Source organism: Chinchilla lanigera, unplaced genomic scaffold (genome assembly GCF_000276665.1).
Source record: "Chinchilla lanigera isolate Chin_1 unplaced genomic scaffold, ChiLan1.0 scaffold00053, whole genome shotgun sequence".
In the NCBI taxonomy this organism is placed as follows: domain Eukaryota; kingdom Metazoa; phylum Chordata; class Mammalia; order Rodentia; family Chinchillidae; genus Chinchilla; species Chinchilla lanigera.
Window position 1 is genome coordinate 3,197,489 of NW_004955454.1, and position 23,822 is coordinate 3,221,310.

At 46.0% G+C, this 23,822-nt stretch overlaps 1 protein-coding gene across 3 annotated transcripts in view; it reads right to left on the reverse strand.

Annotated features, from left to right (window-relative positions):
* Arhgap39 (Rho GTPase activating protein 39) overlaps positions 1-15,810 on the reverse strand; it is a 59,544-nt gene extending 43,734 nt beyond the window's left edge. For 2 of the 3 annotated variants that reach the window (XM_005395921.2, XM_005395919.2), the window contains exons 1-3: positions 15,768-15,810; positions 14,517-14,624; positions 1,682-1,848 (exon numbers count right to left, since the gene is read on the reverse strand). In XM_005395921.2, coding sequence (XP_005395978.1) covers positions 1,682-1,761 — 80 coding nt within the window. In that variant the 5' untranslated portion in view covers positions 1,762-1,848; positions 14,517-14,624; positions 15,768-15,810. Of the gene's footprint in view, positions 1-1,681; positions 1,849-13,818; positions 13,882-14,516; positions 14,625-15,767 lie in introns of those variants that run through there. The other variant, XM_005395920.2, reaches the window with a different exon arrangement.
* Positions 15,811-23,822: the final 8,012 nt, after the last annotated feature.

Here is a 23,822-nt window from a genome sequence, read left to right on the forward strand (position 1 = left end):
ACTTCACACCATACATGTGAATAAGCTCCAAATGGATTCAAGATCTAAGGAAAAAGCAAAACTCTGGGGCAAGGGGTACAGTTCATTGGTGGAGTGCATATACTTTACCTAGCATGCACGAAGTCCTGGGTTTGATCTCCAGGACTGCAAAAAAACAAAAAACAAAGCCAAAAGCATCCCAGCACCATGAGAAAACATGGTGTATTTCCATACTGCCTGGGTGAAGGTGATTAAAGACCCAGATGCACTAACAAAACAGACTACAAAAAAACTTTAATATGGCAAAAACACTACAAGTAAGAAAGATTTTGAGTTTCTGGATATAGGCAGTAGAAATATTTGAATATAAATTAAAGATAAAGGGTTCATATGCAAAGTTGAGCATGAAAAATACTAAGGGAAAATGAGCAAAAGAGCATTGCATAGTGAACCATGACATACAGATGATGCTATCTTTGCCCACCTGGCCCATCATCAGAGACACAAAACCCAAGCTGCACAAAGACCTCATACAAGGCCACATGCCTGGCCAGAGGCTCCTCCTGAGGAAAGCTGGAGGTAGCTGCCATAGGGACGCTGCACACAGACGCAAGGGCGTGTGGTGACACCACTCTGTGTAATCACCTTCTGACTTGCAGGTCCTTGTGGGAGTTTACCTCAAGACCCGCCTCCAAAAGCACAAAGTTACAGGCACAGGCTGCTGCAGCATCGCTGTAACTGGACAGGCCTTGAACATCCCACACAGGTCTGCTGCATAAACCCTGGGGAACACATAGTGCTGACTCAGAAGCTGTGATACGGAAGATCACACAAAGGCAGAAGGCGTAGTTTCCAGGGAGGCTGTCAAGAGAAGACCACAGCCTGAGGGGCATATGCAGCCGGAGGCCTCCATGTGGAGAGAAAGGAATAAGAGGAACCATACTGCCACCTGCAACAGGGGTGGAACCTAGGAAAAAGAGGGCGTGGGAGTGGGCCTTACTGAATGCATCTCATGTATTATATTAATATACAAGAGTGAAGTCTCACTTACTGAATATTCTGTTTGTTAATAGATGACAATTACTTTTAAAAGGGCTAGGGAAATGCCATGCAGGACAGCAGAGTTAGCCGCACAACTGGGCCAGCGTGATGGAGGAGGCCAAAGCCTCATGCCAGCACCAGATCTACTCACAGCGATGAGTGTCCTCCTCACATGGGTGGTGGTGGTGGGGGGTTACCCTGGAAGACACACTCAAGGACTAAGGCTGAGGGCAGGACACAGGTGATCTGCTCAAAATTATCCAGAAAAGGTACTGAGTAACCAATGCTAACAACGGTGACTCTAGGGAAGGACATGAGTGTTCTTGACACTGCTCTAATCCTTGCAACTTTTCTATAAACACGAAATTACTTCCAAATACAAAGCTGAAAATTAGAAAAATAAAACTAATGAACTACATCCAGTTGCACTGTGTGGATGGATGCTCAGAGGGACTTGAAGGACTGGGCCCACACAGGGCTCTTGTGGGATATGTGGCCTCCACAAATGGCCACAGCGGGGAGGCTCCAGGAGCAGTGTGTGCAGGCCCAGGAACTGCCCAACGCTACCTGCACTGTGACAGCCACGAGGCTCTGAAGCGTTGTTCCCTCCTACTTTCCCAAGGCTGGGACAACTTAGCAGGCTGGGACGGTGTCTCCTCACCTGGTGCTTGATCCTGGAATCCTGGACTCCTGCCCATCGACATGATGGCTCCGGCACTCGTAATCCTGTGTCTGGGACATTGCCACCTGTCTCCTGAGTGCCCAGGTGAGCAGACATCAAAGGATCATCAGGACGCCTCCTCCAGCATCAGGTGGGAAGGGGCTGCACTATGGAGAGAAATAAAAAGCACCTAAGAACTGATTTGGAAAATATCCGATTACACTAACAACCAACCCCAGCCATCACAGGACCAGTGGCTGGGAAGATGAGGAGCAGCCAAGCCTGGGGCTCCTCATGCCCAGTCCCTCCTGTGGAGCGCTGGATCTGAACACCATCTGCCCACTGCCAGTGTCCACACAGGACCAGGGTTGGCCACAGGAGCATGGAGAGGCCACATGGCTTTAAGTGCTCAGGACCATGCAGCCTGCTCTGCCCTCACACACGTACATCTGTGCTTCCCTGTCCTCAGAGCAGATGTGGGTAGATACCACTACTCCCCCAGCAGTCACTGTGCAAGGAAACAGGACATTAAAAGCACATGCACAGCTCTGCCCAGAACTCCCAAGCATGCAGACAGTACAGATCTCCTAAGTTGTGACAGCGAATGACCCTCCTTGTCATAGATATCACATGCCACAGATACACAGGGAAAACATAAACTTGACCCTACACTCATTATGATATAAAACTTACTTTTAGATAAATTTAGATCTAAATGTTAAAAGTAAAGCAAAACCAAGAGTGATGGCATTCACCTGTAATCCTAGCTAGTCAGGAGGTAGAAGTATCACAAATTTGAGGCCAGTATGTACAACTTAGTGACACTGTCTCAAAATTTAAAAAAAAAGAACAACAACAAAAAAACCCGGGTGTGGTGCCACATGCTTGTCTGTCCCTGAACTCAGAAGGCTGAGGCAGGAGGGTCGCTGAGAGTTCAAGGCCAGCCTTGACCACATAGTGAGTTCAAGACCAGCCTGAACTGCGTAGCAAGACCCTGTCTCAATAAATAAATAAGTAAAATAAAAAGTAAAAAACTAAGGACTAGGAAGGTAGCTCAGGGGTAAAAAACCTGGCAGTTCAATCCCTGATACTGTCAAAAACAACAACAAAAAAACCCCCCAAAACCCCAAACGAACAATATGACCTTCAGTAAAAATAAAGTAAGCCTCACAGGAAGCAGAAGGTGCCTGAGTCACATACAAAGCCAGGACTCAAAGGAAAAATCAGTGGGCTGGACGATAATAAGGTTGAGAAGATTTGTTCTCAAGAAACCACTGAGAGGGCAGGGGGATATAGCTCAGTGGCGCAAATGCCTGCCTGGCAAGCGCAAGGTCCTGAGTTCAATTCACAGTACCAAAAAGAAAAAGAAACCACTGAGAGTAAAGATGGCAAGTCCAGAGTAGGAAGCATCTGTGGGAGTGTGCACAGTGTACTATGTGTGTGCAGTCTGACAAGAAGCACATCCAAGGGCTGGGGATATATACAGCTCAGTGGCACAAGTGCCTGCCTGGCAAGTGCAGGGTCCTGAGTTCAACTTCTGGTACCAAAAAAAAGAAGCATATCCAGATCATATGAATGCTTAATGGCAGATAATCCAATAGAGGATAGACAGAAGTTATGGCAATATACTCATCATTATTCACCATCATAAAATGCTAATTAAAAGGATAAAATAACAACAAAATAGCTCAGATGGAGAAGACAGAAACTACCCAGTGCTGTAAAGGACAAGGAACAAGAATGTTCAACACACTGGCAGGTCTAAGCTGGGCAACTACTCCAGATGGCAACCTGGCAGTACTTTCTAAAGCTCAACATACATTCTCTCAGACCCAGGCTCCCCACCTTAAGATGGAGGGCACAGGTCACATGTGCTCACGAATGTTCCTGACAGCCGGGTCCCTGCACAGGGTGAGGAACCCTCAGAGTACATACAGATATGCTCAGCAGCCAACATGGGGGTAAGAGACACCCTACAACCAGCGAGAGTGAGAGGAAGGAACCAGATACAACTACATACACTGTGCAGTTCCTTTTCATAAAGTTCAAAGTCAGGGGAAAGCATCCACTGCCATAGAAGTCAGAAGGCAAGGGCACCAGGGCTGTGCGGCGGTCTCCAACCAGGACGCACTGCTGCTACTACACCTGAACTGCTACTGTGCCTATACATTCTCCTCTGTGTGCACCCTACTGCAACAAAGGCTGTGCCAGCAGTGCAGAGCGGGACGGGCACTGTCTCCTTGTGCCCTGCCCACAACAGTTCTCCAAAGCGGACCATTCTATGGATACAAACCGTTAGTTCAAGAGGAAATTTGAAGACTCAAGCACCAAGTGAGGGCACAGCCAGCTACGGTGCCAGGGAGAAGAGACACCGCAGGCCAGTTAGAAACTCTCTACACCCAGGTAGACTGCAGAGCCACACACATCCAACCTGAGTCCACTCAGTCACACACTGAACTCTCCCTGGTGGAAATGCTCCAAGCCTCCTCCTTCCTGCCCCTTGGTTATCCACACATCCATTTATTTAGATGACATGATGACTAGGAGTGCTATTTTTAAACATGAAACTGAAATGTTCTTAATCTGAGAGAAAACAGGGGACCTTGTACGGGTGTAGCATTTAAAGAAACAGCAGTGTTAAATAAATTTTGTAAAACCTACAAGGTACCTATGAGGGCCTGAAAGCAGCTATCATTAACCACCTGCATCCCTTCTCTTACACTCCCGACTAGCCTGAAGTGGAGAGGCAAGCAGCCCACACCAAAGCCCCTGCATGCAGCCTCAGGCCAGCATCCTGTCCAGACAGCTTGCTCCAGTCAGGACACTCTGCTCAGTGACCTCAGTGAGTTATTTCTTGCACTGTGCCTGCATTCCTGAGAACTATAATCCTTTAGGTCTTCTGCATTTCCATGATTTTCAGAATGAGCTTCTCAGTCTCCACAACACAGCCTGCTGGAATTTAAAGCATGGTTGTCTGAAATTGCAAAGCGTGAAGAATACCAGCACCAACCACTGGATCTTGAGTCAGCAGACGGACTCTCTTTAGCCAGCTAGATCTGCTTTCTTCTAGCAATACTGTATTTTATATTGTTTTGTGCACAAATGTCACATGAACTGTCTTAAATGTACCTCTAAGTGTCCTTCTTGTTACTGAGACAGGTTTTCAAATTTCTTTGAGGGAGCTTTCATAGTTCATTTCAAGTACCTGTCCATTTTACAAGTAATGTCTGCTGGCATAGTCACCGCACTACTTTGTTACCCGTGCAGTCCATGATGTGCACCTTTCATTACTGATACTGGAAAATTTTCATTCTTCATTCTAATCAGTCTGGCTAGAAGCTTGCCAATTTTTATTGATCTAAAAAAAAGTTTGTGGCTTCATAGTATTTTCTGCTTTAATCTTTATTATTTCTGTTCTTTTGCTTTGTTTGGGTCTAAGGTGAAAGCACAGTTCATTGATTTCTATCTCTAAACAAATCAAACTGAGTGTTTAGTCTTAAAATTTCACAAGTACAGCTTTCATGACATCTGAATTTTGATGTGCTCTATTTTCATTTCCATTCTGTCAAAAAGCTTTCTGATTTCTCTTTTGGTTCTTTCACTCATGGATTATACAGAAGAATATCAACCAATAACTGCCAATTTTCTAGACATTTTTATTGGTTTTTAATTGTTTTCATCAGAGAACATATTTTTGAATGATTGAATTTGTTGTTTATTAAGATATTTTATGGTCCAGAAAATCTGTTTTGGTAAATACTCACTAATATTCATTCTTTCTCATACATACTAGAAATGAATGTGGTATGGGTGGAGTGTTTTATAAACTCAATTAGGAAGCCAGGTGTGGTAACACATGCATGCACTCGGGAGGCTAAGGCAGGAGGATCATTGCCAGTTTGAGGCTAGCCTGGGCTATAAAGTGAGTTCAAGACCAGTCTGATCAGCATAGTGAGACCCTGTCTCAAAACAAAACTCAACAAACAAAACTCTATTAGGAGCGGGGCTTGGGGGCACACACCTGTAATCCCAGCACTCTGGGAGACTGAGGCAGGGGGATCACCATGAGTTCCAGGCCAGCCTGAACTACATAGTGAGACCCTGTCTCAAAATAAAATGAATAAAATAAAATAAAATAAAATAAAAAGTCAACTAGGTCAAGCAGGGCAACAGTGCTGAGGCTTTCTCTCTCATTTTTCCAGTCATCGACAAAGAAATATTGAATACCAACAGTCCTTGTGCATTTCTCCTTGCAGTTCTATTGGTTTTGCTTCATGTACTTATACCTCTGCCTATGTGTATACACATTTGTGCTGTCTGGATAAACTAACCTCTATTGCTATGAAATATCTTTATCTTGGTGGTTTCCTTTGCTCTAAAATTAGTATCTGGATGTTATAGCAACTCCAGTTTACTTTCTCTTTTTTTGTACCGGGAATTGAACTCACAACCATGCACTTGCCAGGCAGGCACTTGCACTGCTGAGCTATATCCCTGGCCTCTACTTTACTTTCCACCAGTTAGAACTGTATATCTCTCTCATCCTTCACTTTTAGTCTTTATGCCTTTAAAGTGGCTTACCGTAAACAGCATCTATCTGAGTACTGATTTTCATGCCATCTGACAATACGCCTTTTTGTGGGGTGATTAGACCACCTACACTGAAAACTATTTTTTTTGTTTTTTGTTTTCTGGTTTTTTTTCCCGGTACTGGGAATTGAACTCACGACCTCGCGCTTGCCAGGCAGGCATTGTGCCACTGAGCTAAATCCCCAGCCCCATACACTGAGAACTATTAATGTGAAACTTAAATTTAACATCTTTTATGTGTTATCCATTCACTTCATTTATTCTTTGTTCCCCCTTTCCTCTCTTACTCCCTTCTTTTAGATTGTCTTTTATATGATTCAACATTACCTCCGTTAACACACCAGTAGTAAATCATGACGGTACTTCACTATTTTGGAAATGCTCTTGGATTTATAGTGTTTGTGTTCATCACAGTCTGCCTTTAAGTGAAATCATACCGCTTCAAATATAGGAATTTAAAAATATATATATAGGAATTTATTATTTCCCCTCACTGGACTTCTGTTTTGCCATATATATTTGATTTCTGTGTAAGTCCCCTACTCTGCTACAATGTTATGCTCTTATTACATTATTATATTTCAAAGATTAAGGTGAGTTCATATACCTCTTTAGGAATGTACCATTCTCAGGATTCTTGTCTTTTATGTACATCAGATTTCCACCTTGTTTCATTTCCCGGAGCCTGAAGATTTTTAACACTTCTTACAGTGAAGGTAATGAACCGCCTCAGACTTTGTATGTTAGGAAATGTCTTTTTGCACTCTCATTTTGAAAGGCTACACTGGGTATAGAATCTGATAGCAGGTTTCTTTTTGCACTTTAGATAACATTTTTCTTGCTGCATCATTTCAGAGAATGAGAATTCTGCGAGTGCCTGCATTTTTGTTCCTCTGTAGGTAGCATCTTTTTTTTTTTTTTTTCCTCCTTGAGACTGATCTCTTTGTTAGTATTAAGTAACTTGGTTATGATGTAATTTTCTTCATTTTTGTGTGAAGATTGTTTAATCTGGGTTTGCAGCTTGAAACTTTCCATTATCATTTTGTCATTCTCTGTCTCTCCCTTCTTCAGGATCTCCGCTGACATAGCATCAAGCCTCTGAATATTGTCTCACAGTTCAGAGAGGCTTTGTTTTGTAAATATGCTACTTGCTTTGTTCTAGTCTGGGGTTTTCATTGCCTCATCTTCAAATTCATGAGCCTCTTCCTCTGCATCATCCAACCCAGTCAATCTCAGCCCATGTATGCTGTACCTGGACAGTGCAGCTCTGGTTTAATCTGAACTTCAAGCACCTGCTGTGCCAGTCTTTCCTTGAGTTGTGAATATACAGAATACAGTCATGGCTGCTGTGATGACCTTATCTGCTGACTCTAACATGTGTGTCAATTTTATGTAGTTTTAATTTTTTTCATGCAGTATGGGCTGTATTTTCCTGTTTTGAAATACGTATAAAATATATACATGTATAAAATAATGTGGTGTTCAGATTGGGATAAACCTGTTTTCTTGAATTTTTGAGATGGATAGGGCAAAGTTATCTATTCTGTCCTTTTATTTACTTATTAGGCCATTTATTTGTTATCAGTTTGGGTGTTTACCCTATATTTTGGGTTATAGTAGTATGTTTTGTTTTTGCTCAAACTGCTCCAGCTCTGGTCATTTTGACCTGCTTTAGTTGGCTCCTGAGTTCCTTACATGCCCTCATCCTTGTGGGATTCCATTTTTGTTTTAGCTCTTATTTTCTGTCTTTACCAGGTACACCAGGCTCATCTTGTATATTCAATCATTACAGTATTTCTCAAGGACTGCTGGTTTGTTTAGTGTGGAATTAGAATCAAGATTTGGGCTCCTGGCATGCTTGTTTCCAAGGACTGCTGCTTCTAGACCCTCCTGCTTACAGAGTTGTGGTCTTGTGTATGCTAACCTGAGTGCACACACATATCTATAGGCATTTCTACATGCACCCAATCTGTTATGCTACTTGTGCTCATTATTGCCATCTCTAACTCTAACCCATGACTACATGGATCAGTCCAGGCTCCTTCCTACAGGATACCCTGAACTTCCTCAGGAAACAACTTCACCAAGTTCAGTGCTGCTATGGCTTGTATCTAGCTATTTCTCCAAAGCTTCATGTGGTCATTGACGGGGCTTTCATTGGCTAGATCTAGGGTGTGTGATAATAAGGATGTGATGCTGGGATTAATGGTTTGAAGCTAGGATTAAGGGTTGCACCACTCTAGGGACAGAAAGAGGGCTGCTGCTGTCGTTTGCTACTTTGCTGCCTTCCTGCTTTGTGCCCACCAGGAACTGTTTCTCTTTTGCTATGCCACTCTGCTTTGGAGCCTGCCAATTAAACTGAACCTCTACAAACTGTGAGCCAAAATAAAAATTTCCTCCTTTAATTTTGGGTGTCATGTATTTTTTCTCAGCAACAAGAAAAGTAACTAAGACAAGTGCTACGTATTGTTTATATTGCCAAGAAAAATTTCTCATATTTACAACCATTAATCCTATTTCATATATAATTGCACTGACAAAAATGCTTAGAATGATGCTAAAATCACAATGGGAAGTATTTTGTTTAGATCCTAACCTTGGTCAAGTGATTACAGCCTAGTCTTTTCTCTGGATACTTATCTACTAATGCTTGGCTTTAAAAATGAGGGCAGTGGACTTTATTTTCCTTTCTAATACCAGCTTGTTTTATTAATTTTACATTACCAGTGTTTTAAATGAGTACAATCTCTTCTGTAACCACAGATTTTAGTTGTTCAGACTCAGAATTCAGTGTTCCCTGTCTTCACACAGCCAGGTCTTCAGGGAAGTTTTCCACATGGGTCCTGCAGGTCTTGCCCAGAGATGGGTGTTCACAAAGACTTACTGCCATGCTGTGTACACACAGAACTTGGATCTGTGTTAACTCTGGGATGCCTTGCTCTACTGCCTTCTTGAACAGACCAATGCTATGAGCCAGACAGCTGGGTAAAGGAGCTTTCCTTACCACAGGGATGTAAAGCTCACGTTGGTGTGGGTCATCTTGCATTCAATTCTTCCAGGAGTAGGATCTGGTTCTTCAATATGCAAACTTCTTTCTTCCTTCATCCCTGTCTTTCCTTTCCCTCGCATTGCTGAGGCGATTTCTTCTCTGCACTTACACAGGAACAGATGGTGGCAACCAGTCTCTCTGTGGGCCCTTCTGCCCAGCATCTTCTCTCCAACCTCTTTACCTTCCTCCAGCACAGGACAGCACACTTCTCCCACAGTCCCATCTTCTGGGTGATGATTTTTACAAAGTATTCAAGCCATTTTTTTGCTGCTGCTAATAGGGTCTCACACTGTAATGGATTTACTGTCTACTCTTTTCAGCTTTTCCACCTCCCTTTATCTCTTTCTGTTGCTTTTTTTTTTTTGAGCTCTTTTCTCCTTTATTTTGAATTTTATAACTTTTTAGTATACAAAGAAAGTTCTATTTCCTGGTTGATTTCTGGGCAAATTTCCATTCCCTGGGTTGTTTTCTTCAGCTATCTGCTCTTTCTCTTTATTCTTCCCCTTCTATCGGTGTCCACACGAGGGTGCCCTTTCGGCTTGAAATTGTCACTTATTTTTATTTATTTATCTTGCAGTGCTGAGACCAAACCCTGGGCCTTCTGTATGCTACTGAGCTACATCCCACTGTCTACTGCTTATCTTTAAAAATTGAAGGGTAGGTCTGAGTTAGGGTGACTTCAAGCTGGATATTGCTCAGACTTTCCTCTGCCAAACTTTTTTTTTTTTTTTTTTTTCTGCCAAACTTTTTTACAGTCTCTGTCTACAAGGATGTTTCTGGTCTCAGCAGGTGTTTGGGTTATGTGTGACAGAAACCAAACTAGGACCAAGAAGGCTCAGAACACAAAGGTAGAACCTGGGGAGGTGGTGTCTCAGGACTGTGCTGGGTACTCTCAGGCTCTATGTGCCACCACCAGTTACAGGCTCAGAATCCTCCCCACCACACCCACACTCTGACCACTGAGTAGCTCAGGCATGAAGGTCTCTAGAAGAGTTCCTTGAAACTACTGTGGCTCTGCTTCCCTCCCTCTGGTATGGTACGGGAGCAGGTCCAAGCAGATGCTGAGTATGCTCCACCATCACCAGAGGAAGGGGACAGGGCCAGAGAAAGCCTGTTCACTGTAGGGGTCGCTGAGGCCCAGGAGGGACCTCCTCTTAGCCTACATGACAGGCAGGGACAGGTCCAAGGGACTAAGGGGATTGACAGCATGGCAGGTGGAGATCCTTCCCTCCCTCTCTCTCAGAATCTGGATACTGTTAAAAACATAGGATTACCTCAGCCCACCTTCCTCGCAGATGGCCCAGCATATATAATACATACAGCTCCACCTGAGCCATAGACCCCACTCTCCTCATGCTCATCAATGTACCCCTCAAGGATGGCCTCATCAACATGCTCATCAATGTACCCCTCAAAATCATCCCATCCAGTGGAGGCCTGGCTCTGTAAGACACAACTGACCGAGGCTTCTCTTCCTGGCTGTCGGCTGTGGCTACTCTCTGAGTCACTGGAGATGAGATCTTGTTCCCTGTTTTTCATTCTTTGTATTCATTTCAGTGAGTTTCAAGAAGTTAGGATGAACAAGTCATTGCTCAGTGGCATTTCCAGAAGGGTTAAGCTCCACTTTCAAAGCGCCTCTAAGGAGGTTCCAAGTCCTGTACAATGAGCTGGTTCATGACTGTCTGCGGGCACACAATGCCCTGTTCTCCAGCCCAGCTTGGCCACAGCAGCCCCAGCAAGCAGCCTGGGCTCTGGCATCTACCGCCTTCACAGCTGCTCTCCCCAGCTCCCCCTCCCTAAAGGATGGCCACATTGCCTAATACTGTCCAGCTGCTGTGGGTCTGACCAGGCAGCCAGTCATGGGAACAGTGCAATAGGTGAGGGCTAGTTTTAAAAACTCTTCTGATACGGAGAAAAGAGACTTCCCCTCACCACACCCCAGGCAGAAAAGAGCATGGTCAGGAGCTACCTTCTCTTGACATGTCAGGGTTTTTAACTACAGGGCCACTGTCCAAGTACGTGCCCTATCGCTGTTAAAATGTGGGCACCAAACACTGGCTCTGCCTGAACCCACTGGGTTTCTAGATGGATAGTCTAGACAGAAACTGGACTGGCAGTACAACTCCTGCCTGCTCACAGGTGCCAGTGATCCAGAATTGCAGCCCACCTGGGGACCCAGACAGACCACCCCCAAAGGGCCCTGCATGTCCATAAACCCTGAAGCAGCACAGCCCGTGGCAGGCTGTCCTGGTCTTTGAGATAGGAGCAAGCGAAGGAACAACAGCTCATGAGCAGAGATCTGACCTCCTTCCCACTCTTCACCTTGCCCAAAAAGGACTTTGTCTTGGGACACTTCCTGGCCAGAGGGCTCTAGCCATTATCTCAGCTTCCTCCAGGCTGAGCTTCCAAAACCAAGGTGAGGGGAGAGGCTGTGGCCTTACACGGACTGTAAGGGCAGATGCTCCATCACTGAACGGCCTCCACGGGTACCTGTGGCCTTGGGGACACCCCTGATGGCAACATAGGGCTTCAGTGAAGGAGGATCCATCTAGGGACAGCATAGTAGCCTGAGGCACTGGAGAGGATCTGAGCCCCATAAAGTGATGACAGGTTCATATGGAACCATGCAGAACAGGGCATTTTTCTTACTATGTCTCTTTAAGAGATGACTGTTTAAGAACCCACCAAAAGTGAGTGTGGTGGCTGAAACCTGTAATCCCAGCACTCTGGGAGGCTGAGGCAGGAGGATGGCAAATTTAAGCTAACTTGGGCAACTTAGCAAAATCCTACCTCAAAGTAAAAAAAGGATGGGATAGAGGTCACAGTGAAGACCCTACCAAATAGTATCTTCTGCTCATTATTATAATGCCATGTAGCTGCTCAGTGAATCAACAATACTGTTTTAAAATGAAAGACTGGCTGATATCTTAAGAAAAGCCCTCCCAAATGACAATATTGGTTTCCTTCTCACTTTCTGCTAGCTCTTGGGGATTTGGATGTACCTGCTCTTGACACCTGAGGACAGTAGGTATCATGGACGCTGGGAGGCCCAGACCCCAAACTGCCCACTCAGCTCTACCTTGGCCACCTCAGCCACCACCTTCATGGGAGACTTTGGCCCAGCCAAGAGAGAGATGGGAGGGAAGTAAAACCTCTTAAACATATGATAAGAAACTGAAAAGACACAGAAAGGGCAGGTGTAGGTGGGGCATGGCTCTTCTCACACATAGACTATGCTCATGGCTGTCTGCTTTTGGTGGTCATAGGCTCTGCTTTTGTCTTGTGTGCTGAATTCTAAATTCTATTTTCAACAGAATGGAAGGTTTTAATTTGTATTATGTTTGAGAAATGTTACATTGCTCAAAAACTCTGACTTCCCTCCATCCTCACTGTCTCATCCACCTACCTAAGCCCAGCCTTCCACCTGGCCACAGCCCACGTTTGGGGCTCTGCTGGCTCTGGGATCTGCTCTGGAGGTATGTGGAGCAGGGCTCGTGTCCAGCCTGTGCTGGGGAGCCTGGCACTGCTATTTCTCACATACCTGTTCCCTCTTTGTGACTCAGGAGCCCCACAAGGCCTTCAAAAGCACCTATTTCAGGTTATGAATGTGGACTCTGACCTTTGCCTGTTTCTACAAGAAACATCCTGTGGGTAGGGAAGGGCACACTGCCATCCTATCAGAAGGACCCTTGACTCTACCTTTATGGATTCTCATCAAAATGCTCCAGCCAACAAGGGATTTGTTACTTGTGAATGTTTCCATGGGTACACCTTCAGCACAGGTCAGACAAACCCATCCTGCCAAAGTTGAGCCTCCCTGGGCCTGGCTACTTGGTGCATGGCCCTGAGCAAGGCCAAACAGCCCCTCTGTGTTAGCACAGGCTAAGGACTGGCTTCTTCCCTACTCCCTGTACCTTTGCAATGGTTGCCACTTGCTCAGGAGTGACCAGGATATACTCCCAAGGGTGACTCAAATGCATGAGGTTGAGCAGTGGCCCCAAAGTCTAGCATCCCATCTCCTGCTGGAAGGGACAAGGTGCTTTCTCAGAGGATGCCAGGGCTTGGCAGTGCAGTCCCTGGGATGTCCACGCCAGCCCAGCATGGACATCCCATGCTGGATGCACTAAAGGTTGGCAATTGTAACCCTAACCCCAGCTGCTGAGCAGCAGTAACTTTGCCTTGCTGTTCCCTGCTGTCCGGTACAGTGAAGCGGGGCACAGGCATAAGTAGCACACGTCACTGTGATGGTGGCTGTCTTTTTCAGACTGTACAGGGCACGATCCTAGAGCAGGGTCATTCTGGGCCTGTCTGACAGAAAACCACCAGAGTCACGAGCCTGTGCAGACACCAGCTGGCAGTTGTGGACACGCTGTAGTCAAGAGCCAGCCTTTCCTGGTGGGCCCTGCCCTCAGCAGGTGGGCCTACTCCCCAGAGGCAGGCTTGGCCATAGCCTAGTCCAAGCTGGAGACACACAGGGAGCAGGACAGGTGCCACTCACATGATGGCACCAAGGCCTCCTGCTGGGTACCATCCCCCACGGAGCCTGCTCCTCTTCCACCCTTGCTGCAGGAAAGTTCCAGTCCTGAGTGGGCGAGAAGGTTCTTGATTCCAACTTCCTACACGGAGTTCTGGAACAGAGCACACTCTGTGCTGCTCCTGATGGGGTCTGTTCAGAGAATGTGCCCAGGAAGCAGCAATCTGCTCTTGATGCTGGCAGCACTTTCTCACACACCAGGCCCCTCACTCCCATGCCTGGGCACCTCTCTGCCCACCTCCAGGGCTGGTGGGCCACGCATATACATGTGTGCACATAGCACTGACACGGGTCCAGACTGACTTGGAGCCTGGCGGCCCCATGCTGAGTTGCCCTGGCCTTTCCATCACCAACTTGCTGCCTGGACAGAAGGCAGAAGATCTGATGTGACAAGGATAAAAAAGGAGTCACAGCGCTGACTAGCAGGAGCCCCTGGGGCTGCAGTCACTGTACCTGGGAAGGAAAAGGCCAGGCTGTCATTGAGGTCCCTGCACTCCCCAGGGGAAAGGAGCTACACCAAGGACATTCCTCAGACCTTGCTCTGGGAAGGTACAGTCAGAGGAGGAACTAACTTACCATTCACAGTGCCCAAAGCCAGCCCTCCCCCGCCCCATGTTCTGCTCCCGGCACACGGTGGCCCTAGTCATTGCCCTTCAGCATACCTGGTAGACTCTTCTGCCTACAGGCAGGATCCCATGGACATCATGCACAAGGGTAGATCCCCAGTCTCCAGGAGTGGAAAGACCCACACAGTCACTGCAGGGAGGTACCTGGAGAAAAGCACACAGAGAAAAAGATCCCTAGCAAGAGTCCCAAGTGAGGATGGAACTTCCTGGCTGGTGCCTGCTTCAGCCTCAGATGGAGTCCTGCCCTCACTGGAAGAAAGTGTTTTTAGAGAGAACATTTGGGTTGCCAGAAGGATGAACTCGGTAGCTTCTACCCATCTCAGCTGAGGCAGGAGAAAGATGATGAAGAAAGAGCACTACTGCTAGAGAGAAAATCCACAGAGCTGACAGGAGAACTGAGAAGCCCAGAGGAGAAAGATTAAGGAAACCCTGGAACCTGGAAAAAGGAACACGGGAGTGCCTTGCCCAGAGTTAGCCTCTGGCTGTATCCACAGCTCTAAAGAATGCACGGCTTGGGAGAGATCCACATGGAGGATGCCCTGAAGCCAGACACAGGAGGGTCCACAATGGCCAGAGAGTTCTCCCCTCTCTGGAGGAAGCCCCACCTATCCTTGGCCTTGCAGTTACTAAGGCACCAACAGTGATAGCAGTGGCCTGGAGAGAAGGAACTATCATTAGCAGACTCAAGGTTTCTAAGGGCTGGTATATTTTGAGAGAGCAAAAACAGATAAACTTTAGGTTTTCGGCCAGGCATGGTGGCACATGCCTATAATCCTAGCACTCAGGAGGCTGAGGCAGGAGGATCACTATGCACTGGAGGCCAGCCTGGGCTACATAGTGAATTCAAGGCCAGCCTGAATTTCACAGTGAAACCCTGTCTCAAAAAAAAAAAAAAAGACTCCCCCAAAATCTTTAGGTTTTCATAAATGAGTTTTCTGTGAAAATATCCAAGGTAGCTGGGTATAGTGGCACATGCCTGTAATTTTAGCACTTGGGAGGCTAAGGCAGGAGGTTTGCCGTGAGTTTGAGGCCAGCCAAGGCTACACAGTGAGAAAAAAAAACAAACAAACCCCAAAACCAACTAAACAAAAAGAAAATATCCAAGGTAACCACTATGGAAGCCAGGTGAGTAAATTCTAACCTACAGTGCAAGAAAAATAATATTTAAAAGGTCAAAAAAGTAAGAAAAAAAGGCAACCTGTCCCCAATATGAAGGGGAAAGGAAGATGGTAGAAGTTCAACCACAGTAAAAGAATTATAATGAATGCCAGGCATTGTGGTACATACCTGTAATCCCAGCATTCAGGAGACTGAGGCAAGAAGATTGCTGTGAGTTTGAGGCTAGCCTAGGACCCTGTCTCAAAAAAAAAAGAACAAAAGAACAATGAGTATAAGTGGAACAGCAGCTGAGCCAAAACAGAGATGGTCAGGCACCATTTCTGAAGATTCACATACAGGTATGTGCTCCATGATAACATGGTTCCCACATGGTCACATCACTGAGTAATACTGCAGCTTCCCTACTTATCTAAGTTCACTCTATGATGTCCACATGACAAACTTAACCCATGACACATTTCTCAGAATGTATCTTCTACTAAATGACACTTAACCTTATATCCTCTCATAACAGACACAACTAAAACATAAAGTATAAAATTCTGGAGGCCACCATTAGAAAAGCTGGGGCTGTCAGGCCTGGTGGGTGTACACCTGCAATCCCAGCATTGGGAGGATGAGGCAAGAGGATCACTGCAAGTATGAGGCTAGCCTAGGCTACCTAGTGAGTTCAAGGCTGGCCTGAACTACCTAGTGAGACCCTGTCTCAAAAAAAAGGAAGAAAGAGAGAGAGAGAGAGAGAGAAACAGAGAGACAGAAAAAGAGAGAGAAACAGACAGAGGGAGGGAAGGAGGGAAGGAGAAAGGAAGGAAAGCTGGGAGCTCCCTCTAAGCTTCAGAGCTGCTTTTCCGACACAGGCAGAAGAGGTCTATGCCAGGTGCACAGTCTTGCTGCATAGAAGCACCAAGAGAGACAGGCAGGAGACAACCCAGCCAGGATTCATCTGGTTGATGTGCAGAACACGACACCCAGGAAGCAGAGAACACAGATCCTTTCAGTCACCCATGGAACATTTCAGAGCACAAGGCAAGTTCTCAACAAATGTCAAAGGCCTGGAGCTGCCCAGCCAGGCTCCCTGCCTGAGTGCTTACACCAGCCTCAGGGACAAAAGGAGTGACCCAGGCAAGTGGGAGGCAAACAAGTGACAGTGAGTGAAAAGATGAGAACCTCAAACCAGTCGTATGCTGTCATGAAAACAGAGTCACATACAAAAGAAGTAAAGGAAGCACTGTGCCCGCAAAGCAGCAGCAGTCTCACAGAGGTACCAGCACCGGGCACTCCAGGGAAGACAGTGCAGCGCTCCAGGGACAAGGAGCCTGAGTGCTGATAGGACACCTCAAGCTACAGTCAACTGTCCAGCCCAACACCATAGGCACCGCCAGGTCAGAGGGAGTTTGGTCCCCACTGCTCCCAAAGAAATGCTACCTTCTGTTTACTAAATAAACCAGGAGTAGCACACAGTCCTCACAATAAACTAAACAGATCTCCATCAACCTCCCACACCAACCTGTTAGACAAACTAACTTCAGCAACTTGGTGACATCAGCTATCACAATGAGGCTTTTCATTAAATGTATACTATATGACACACTGTTGGAGTTGGACAAAAGAATGAAGTAATAATTGTCCCAATACATAAGTTAACGTAGCCGGGCATGGTGGCACATGCCTGTAATCTCAGCCCTTGGGAGGATGAGGCAGGAGAATCATTGCACATTCGAGACCAGCCTGGGTTACAAAGTGAACTGAAGGCCAGCCTGAACTGCATAGTGAGACCCTGTCTCAAAAAGACACAAAAAAAGTTCACTCTAACCTCAGCAGCTGGGTGGACATGGACACACAGACAACAAACCCTGCCTCAGCTCGTTCAGTGCTAAGCACCTACTGTATACCACGCAACGCCCAGCAGGGCATTCCAGACATCATCCCACAGCTCTGCTGCTCATGCTAGCCAGGACCAATGGGCTCCTTTCATTTCCCCTCCTCCAACAGCCGGCCCCTCTTTCCTCAGGGCCCTCTGTGAAATTTGAATGGGGCTCCTTAAATGTATGTCCACAGGGGGTCATCAAACTGAGCTGGGCCAAAGGCCCCCTCCCAAAGACAGCACTAGCCCGCAATGGGGGGAAAATTCCAAAACACAGAAGTAAGTAGAAATGAAAAATAGGGAAGAAAGAAAAGCCACTCAATACCAGGATCCAGCCACGGTTGGAGCCAGCTCTCATGAAGAAGCCTAGGTGGGTGGTAGGTTAAGGCTGGGCTGTAGCTAGTCTCTGCTGCCAACTTCAACTGCACTGTGTCTACTTCACCTTTAAAGCTGCAGCTGTGTTGTGGACCCCTCCATGTTCTCTGCCCTTTTTCCAGAATTCCAGCTCCTGAGATGTTCAGGATCACCCTTCTTCCTATTTGCTACAATCCTAGTGTGCAACCACCCAAAACTCAGAGGGTGGAACCTAAAACCCATCAGGATGGTGTGAGGAGGTGGCGCCCTTGGGCAGTGATTGTGTCTGTGCTGGGCCCCCTCACTCTCTCCTACCTCTTGACAGCACTGAGAACAAGGATGTCCAACTCTCTCAGCCTGCATGGGACACACCTGGCATGATGCATGGCAGGAGGGTGGACCTAAGCTGTGCCCTCCTGTCCTGCTCCTCTCTCTGCAGGATGCATCCTCTCCACTCTCCTTGTCCACTCCCACATCTGTGACTGCCAGGTACTTTGTCACCTCTTGAGTGTCCTCCTTCATAACATTCTGACCCACTGTAGGCTGGAATGGCTCACATCCTTGATGATGTTCCTCCCCTGAAGTCTGTCTTCTGCCAGTGGGGCTGTCCTTCCCTACCCCAAGATAGAGAGACCTGATCCATGCAGTGTACTCTGGTGCTGGTGGGAGTGCTCAAGGCTCTTCTTAGGCTGGGTAGACCCACCGGGACACCACAGCATAGGCAAAGGCTGGGCTGCTGGATTTCTGGGCGTAAGACCCAACCTCACTGGGCAAAACCCAACGCCCACACCTCTGGTTTCTCTGGATCCACTTGAGAAAGGCCTCTGGGGGTAGGCCAGGATATAAGGGAGAAGGTCCAGGTTCCCAATACCCTTCAGACAGCCTTTGATGAGCCCTGTCTTGAGTCTCCATTTGGGGGAAACCAGTGCAATTGATTTCTGAGTGCCAGGGTGACTCCATGAGGCATTCAGCTGACTCTGGCCTTTCCTGCAAGGTTCTGTCCCCTAGGCTTCTGGCCTCCAGAGAGCCGATGTTACTCCCTCACTCTCCAAGTCATGTGCATCCTGGTGAGCCTGCCTTAAGACAGCTTTACTAAGCTGGGCATGGTGATGCACACCTGTAACCCCAGCACTGGGAGGCTGAGACAGGAGGACTGCAGAGTGTTTGAGGCCAGCCAGGAGGCTACACAGTGAGTTCAAGGCCATCCTGAACTACATAGTGAGACCTTGTCTCAAAAAACCAAAATGAATAAAGAAAATAAAATAGCTTTACTGATGTGTAATCTGCATAGCTCAGACCCACCATTAGTGGACAAATCAGTAATTCCACAGAGAATGTACCATCACCACCACCAAGGAACTGTGGTGCCTGTGACCACCACTCCTCCCGCAGCCCTGCTCGCCCTGGCTTGAGACCTACTGGAGCTACCCCTGATCAGCAGCCCCTACCCCATCACAGCCTACAGGCATAGCAGCACTACATGGTCCCTCTACTTGGCAGCTTAGGGGCACTAGTGCCTGAGAAAGCATGGACTGTAGTCCGAGGACCAGACAGTGAGGTTCCTGGTGAGCTGGGCACACGGCAGCTCAGATCCCAGCCCGAGTCCAGGTCTGCTAGATGTGTCCCCTACTCTGGCGGGCTCCAGAGTATTTTGGTGGCAGATAACTCTGTCTCTTCTAGAAGGGTACAGGGCTGTCACAGGCTAGCCAAGTGAACTCTGAGGGCCATCTATCTCCTCACCAGCCCAGAGAGGGACTGGGTTAGGGTGGGGCAGGGTGCTGATACTTTCATAATCCTTAGGCACATTTCTCACAAAGCTAAACCCAAGCATTAGAAATTCAGAGAGAAAAATAAGGAACACTAATACTCTGTCAACCATGTTTCACAATCATGACATGTTTTACTTTACTTAAAATAGATCTGAACTATGTATCCAACGCAGGAAGTCTTCCATAAAGTGCAGCATTTCAAAGACAGACACTTCTGATCTGAAGCTTAAAAGCTTTGTAGTTAATTATGAATTTCACATTCATGTTCAAATCACACTTTGGTTAAAGTACTCCACTGCAGAGGCCATGAGAACAGAAAAACTAGAGCTGTTGAGTCTTAAATTCAATCTCAAATCAGCACTCTACAAAACCAGCTGCCTCTCTATCCAAAGAATACATGAATCCAAGTATTGTGCACCTCAACCGTACTGGGACAATTCTGAGAGAAGAAACTCAGAAAGAAGGGAAAGCAAAATATCTCATTCAACTAAAGAACAGAAAACACCAAGGATCAAGACGTCTTCCACCAAATCTAACTAGGGACTCACTCGGGTGTGGTCCTCCAAAAATAACCCCAATCTTTCACGAGATAATGTCCACTATAGTCACTTCTATCTCATCCTGAGGGAACTCTGCAGCTTCTTTATTCCCTCAGGGTGGGCTAACTCTCCTCTTGTTGTCCAGGACTCCTAGGGACCCAGAGACCTTCTCCATGGCAGCTCTTCTTGCCTGACCCTGGCTTTGATCAGCAGACCCCACACACCCTCCACCATTCTTGTGCCTCTACACGCTCAGCCCCAAGCCAGTCACATAGGCCTGCTGCCCACCGTGGTCCCATGGCCAGCTCTCTCAGCTCTCATGCTTCTGCCTTTTCTGTTTTGAATGCCACAGCATTTGGAATGCTAACCTGAAGTCTTAGGATCATTTTTCTGATCTTCTTTCTCTGTCAACAATCAATGGCAGATCTGTATGAAGTCAATACAATGAATCTCAACGGCTTCTGATATTAGTCTTTTTCCCCTGTCTTAAATTTCAATGGCAAATTTACTCATCAAAGTTTAATTTTATGCTGGCTATGGTGGCACATACCTCTAATTACAGCACTCTGGGAGGCTGAGGCAGGAAGACTGCAAGTTCAGCCCAGCCTAGCAACCGAACCACATTCTGTCTCAAAAAATAAAAAGGGCAGGGGATGTAGTTCAGTGTGAAGGTGCTGTGTTCAATCCCTAGTATAAAAAAAAAGTCCAGTCTCATTACACAGCTCCCTGTGAACATAACACTGTCTGCCTTTACTGTCATTTTAGGCCTAACCTTCTACACAGTCATTTGTCATATTCTGGTCCTAAATTAATCTTCCTAGTATAGTGAGGATAGTATAACAGGGTTAGGGTGAAGATGCCATCAGCACGGGCCCTGACACTAGTTATGCGGCCAGGATGCCATCCTCCTGCCTCAGCTTTTTGGAGAGCTTGTGTGTGCCAGTAAAGCCTTGGGGAGGCCAGTGAGAGTCAGCTGTCTGCATTCACTCCCAGAACATCTAGGTACACAGCCCTAAACTCCAGGAGGGACCAAGAGCCCTCACCCTGCCCATAAAACCTGCCTATACTATGGCTAACTTGAGTTTCACGTGTGGCAGGGCCCTCCCTTGATGTACACGATCTTGCCCACCTCTGAACTCACAGTGAATCCTGGGCCTTGATAACAATGCCACCAATGACAGTGCCATGTGGGTAACCCAGAGTCCTGCTTGGCAGCTGTAACTTGGGGAGCACTACAGTGCTCCCTAGCACCACCTGCCACTGGGAAGATTTCCAATCATGGACAAAGTGCTGGGCAGTTAGACAGACTGGGCACTGCTGGGAATCTTTCAAATACTGGGACATGTGGGTTTAACTGATTAGAAAAAGGTGATTCTGGGTGACATAATAACTGCCAGGATTCAACTGAATGTAGTTTGCTACTAGGACAATTCAAAGTTCACAGCATTTAAAGGTTGTGTATAGTGTGTGTCTGCAGTGTGTAAAATGGATTGAGTGTCCTGGTGAGCAGGTGCTCCCTCTGCCGCTGCCATGAGGCACCACCTGGAGACCACTGGCTTCACTCTGCCATATGCAAAAAGAGCAGCAGTTTAGACACACTGTAATGCCAGGCAGTGAGCACAGCACACAGAGGCTGACAGTTAGTTCATCAGTTGGCTCTCATGAAGCTACATATAGTGACAAGCAGGCAGTGGCCTCAAAGCAGTCATGACACGGGCAAGTGGGAGATAGGCTATAAAGGGTTTCATTTAAGTGAAAAGGAGGAAGTTTTTGACATGAGGAAAGAAAAGAATCTTTGCTGAGGTTACTAAGATCTACTAAGAATGAATCTTCTATCTGTAAAATCAGGGAGAATGAAAAAGAAATCCATGTTGATTTTGTTGTCTCATCTCCAACTGTGAAAGTTATAGTCATAGTGTGAGATAAGTACTTAGATAAGACAGAAGAAACATTGAGCTTGTGCATGTCTGTACAGGGGAAAACACGATATGCACAATTCAGTACTGTCTACAATTTCAGGCACCAGAGAGGCCTTGGAATGTGTACCCCTTTCATAAGGGTATGACTGTAACTATACTTCCATCATCTACAGATTTAAATCTGTTATCAGTTCCATATTTTTCTGTCCTATCTTCTTCTTCAGGGGTGAAATAAAATGCATCTTAAAGATTTATATTTGATCTGCCACATCTCAATCAACTTTTGTGTCCTATTTCTCATCCCATTAACTGTCTCTGTTGTATTCTTAATAATTCTTTTCTAGTTCATAAAATCTTTCTGAACAGTAACTGAATATTTAACCTTCTGGTGGAACTTCTTTTTCTGGTGCTAGGGGTTGGCCTGAAGGCCTTCCACATGCTAGGCAGGCACTCTAACACTGAGTAGTTATACTCCAGCCCTGCTGGTGGAAAATTTCAACTATCATTTGTTTCTAGAGGTAATCTTCTTGATCACTCCTGCTAATCTCATCACCTGCTTTTTTTTGCGGGGGGGTGGGGGGGACTAGGGATTGAACCCAACGCCTGATGCACCCGAAGCAAGGAGGCTACCACTGAACTATATACCCCGCTCTTCTGCTCATTGTTGTGGCTTTTACATTTTTAAGTCCTTGGTAACTAATGTTCATGACTTTCAATGGTTCTGCAGCACAGAAAGCCTTGAGCTTTCATCAGGATCTGACTTTCTCAGATCTGCTAAGTAAACTGCTACTCGCCTGTTTGCCACTGCTATTATCTCCGTTCCTAATTCACTTCAATGAGTGTGATGCTTTAAGACATCATATGCATGTTCATTTAGTAGGTTTTTGAGAAAAAAATGAATGTGTTTGGCAGTGTCCAATCTCCCACCCTTACCTGGAAACCAAGATGTTTTCTTTAAAAACCTTCAGTATAAAAACGAGTTTATTTAAATTTCATTTCTACCACCCAAAGTATTTCAATATAGAAAAAAGAAGTTCTTCAGTCAACTTTCAACATTAATCATGTTGCAAATGCAGTTACACTATACAGGCATCTTCTCGGCTAACACTTTTTGGTAGAAAAATTTTTGGTTTCTCACAGTTTACAAGCACATAACTCATGGCTGGGGATTTAGCTTAGCGGCACAGCGCCTGCCTGGCAAGCACAAGGTCGGGAGTTTGATTCCCGGTACCAGAAAAAAAACAAAAAACAAAAAAATACAAGTATATAACTCATGATTTTTCCAACATGCACTTCGATCAATGATTTTAACATCAAAAAATCAAATCAACATTTTAACACAACAATATGCGCCAGGAAGGCTCATGCTATATTCCAAGTATAATTAGAAGAAATCACAATCACAGGGTGTCAGCAGAGTATGTGCCACTAAGACACCACTGATGTGTAAGGCCTCTTGGTGCCACAGTGGAAAAAGCAGCAGTGAATATCTCATCTTTGTTGTCTGGTAATCAGAATGCCATGTTCAAAGCACTGACATCCGCACACAACAGCCGACTCCTCTTAAAAAGGTGACTCACCAGTGTTTTAGTTACATTTCAGGAAACTGGTTGATTGACACACAATGAATTATTAATTTCCCCACTTAATAAAAAAAGACAGCATTTTCATGCAGAATGTCTGATTTGCAAGAACCTACATTAAAGCAAGACATACCTAAACACTTGCTTTCTGTAGAATATATTACAAGAATCACTCAGAAAATATCGAAACCCTTT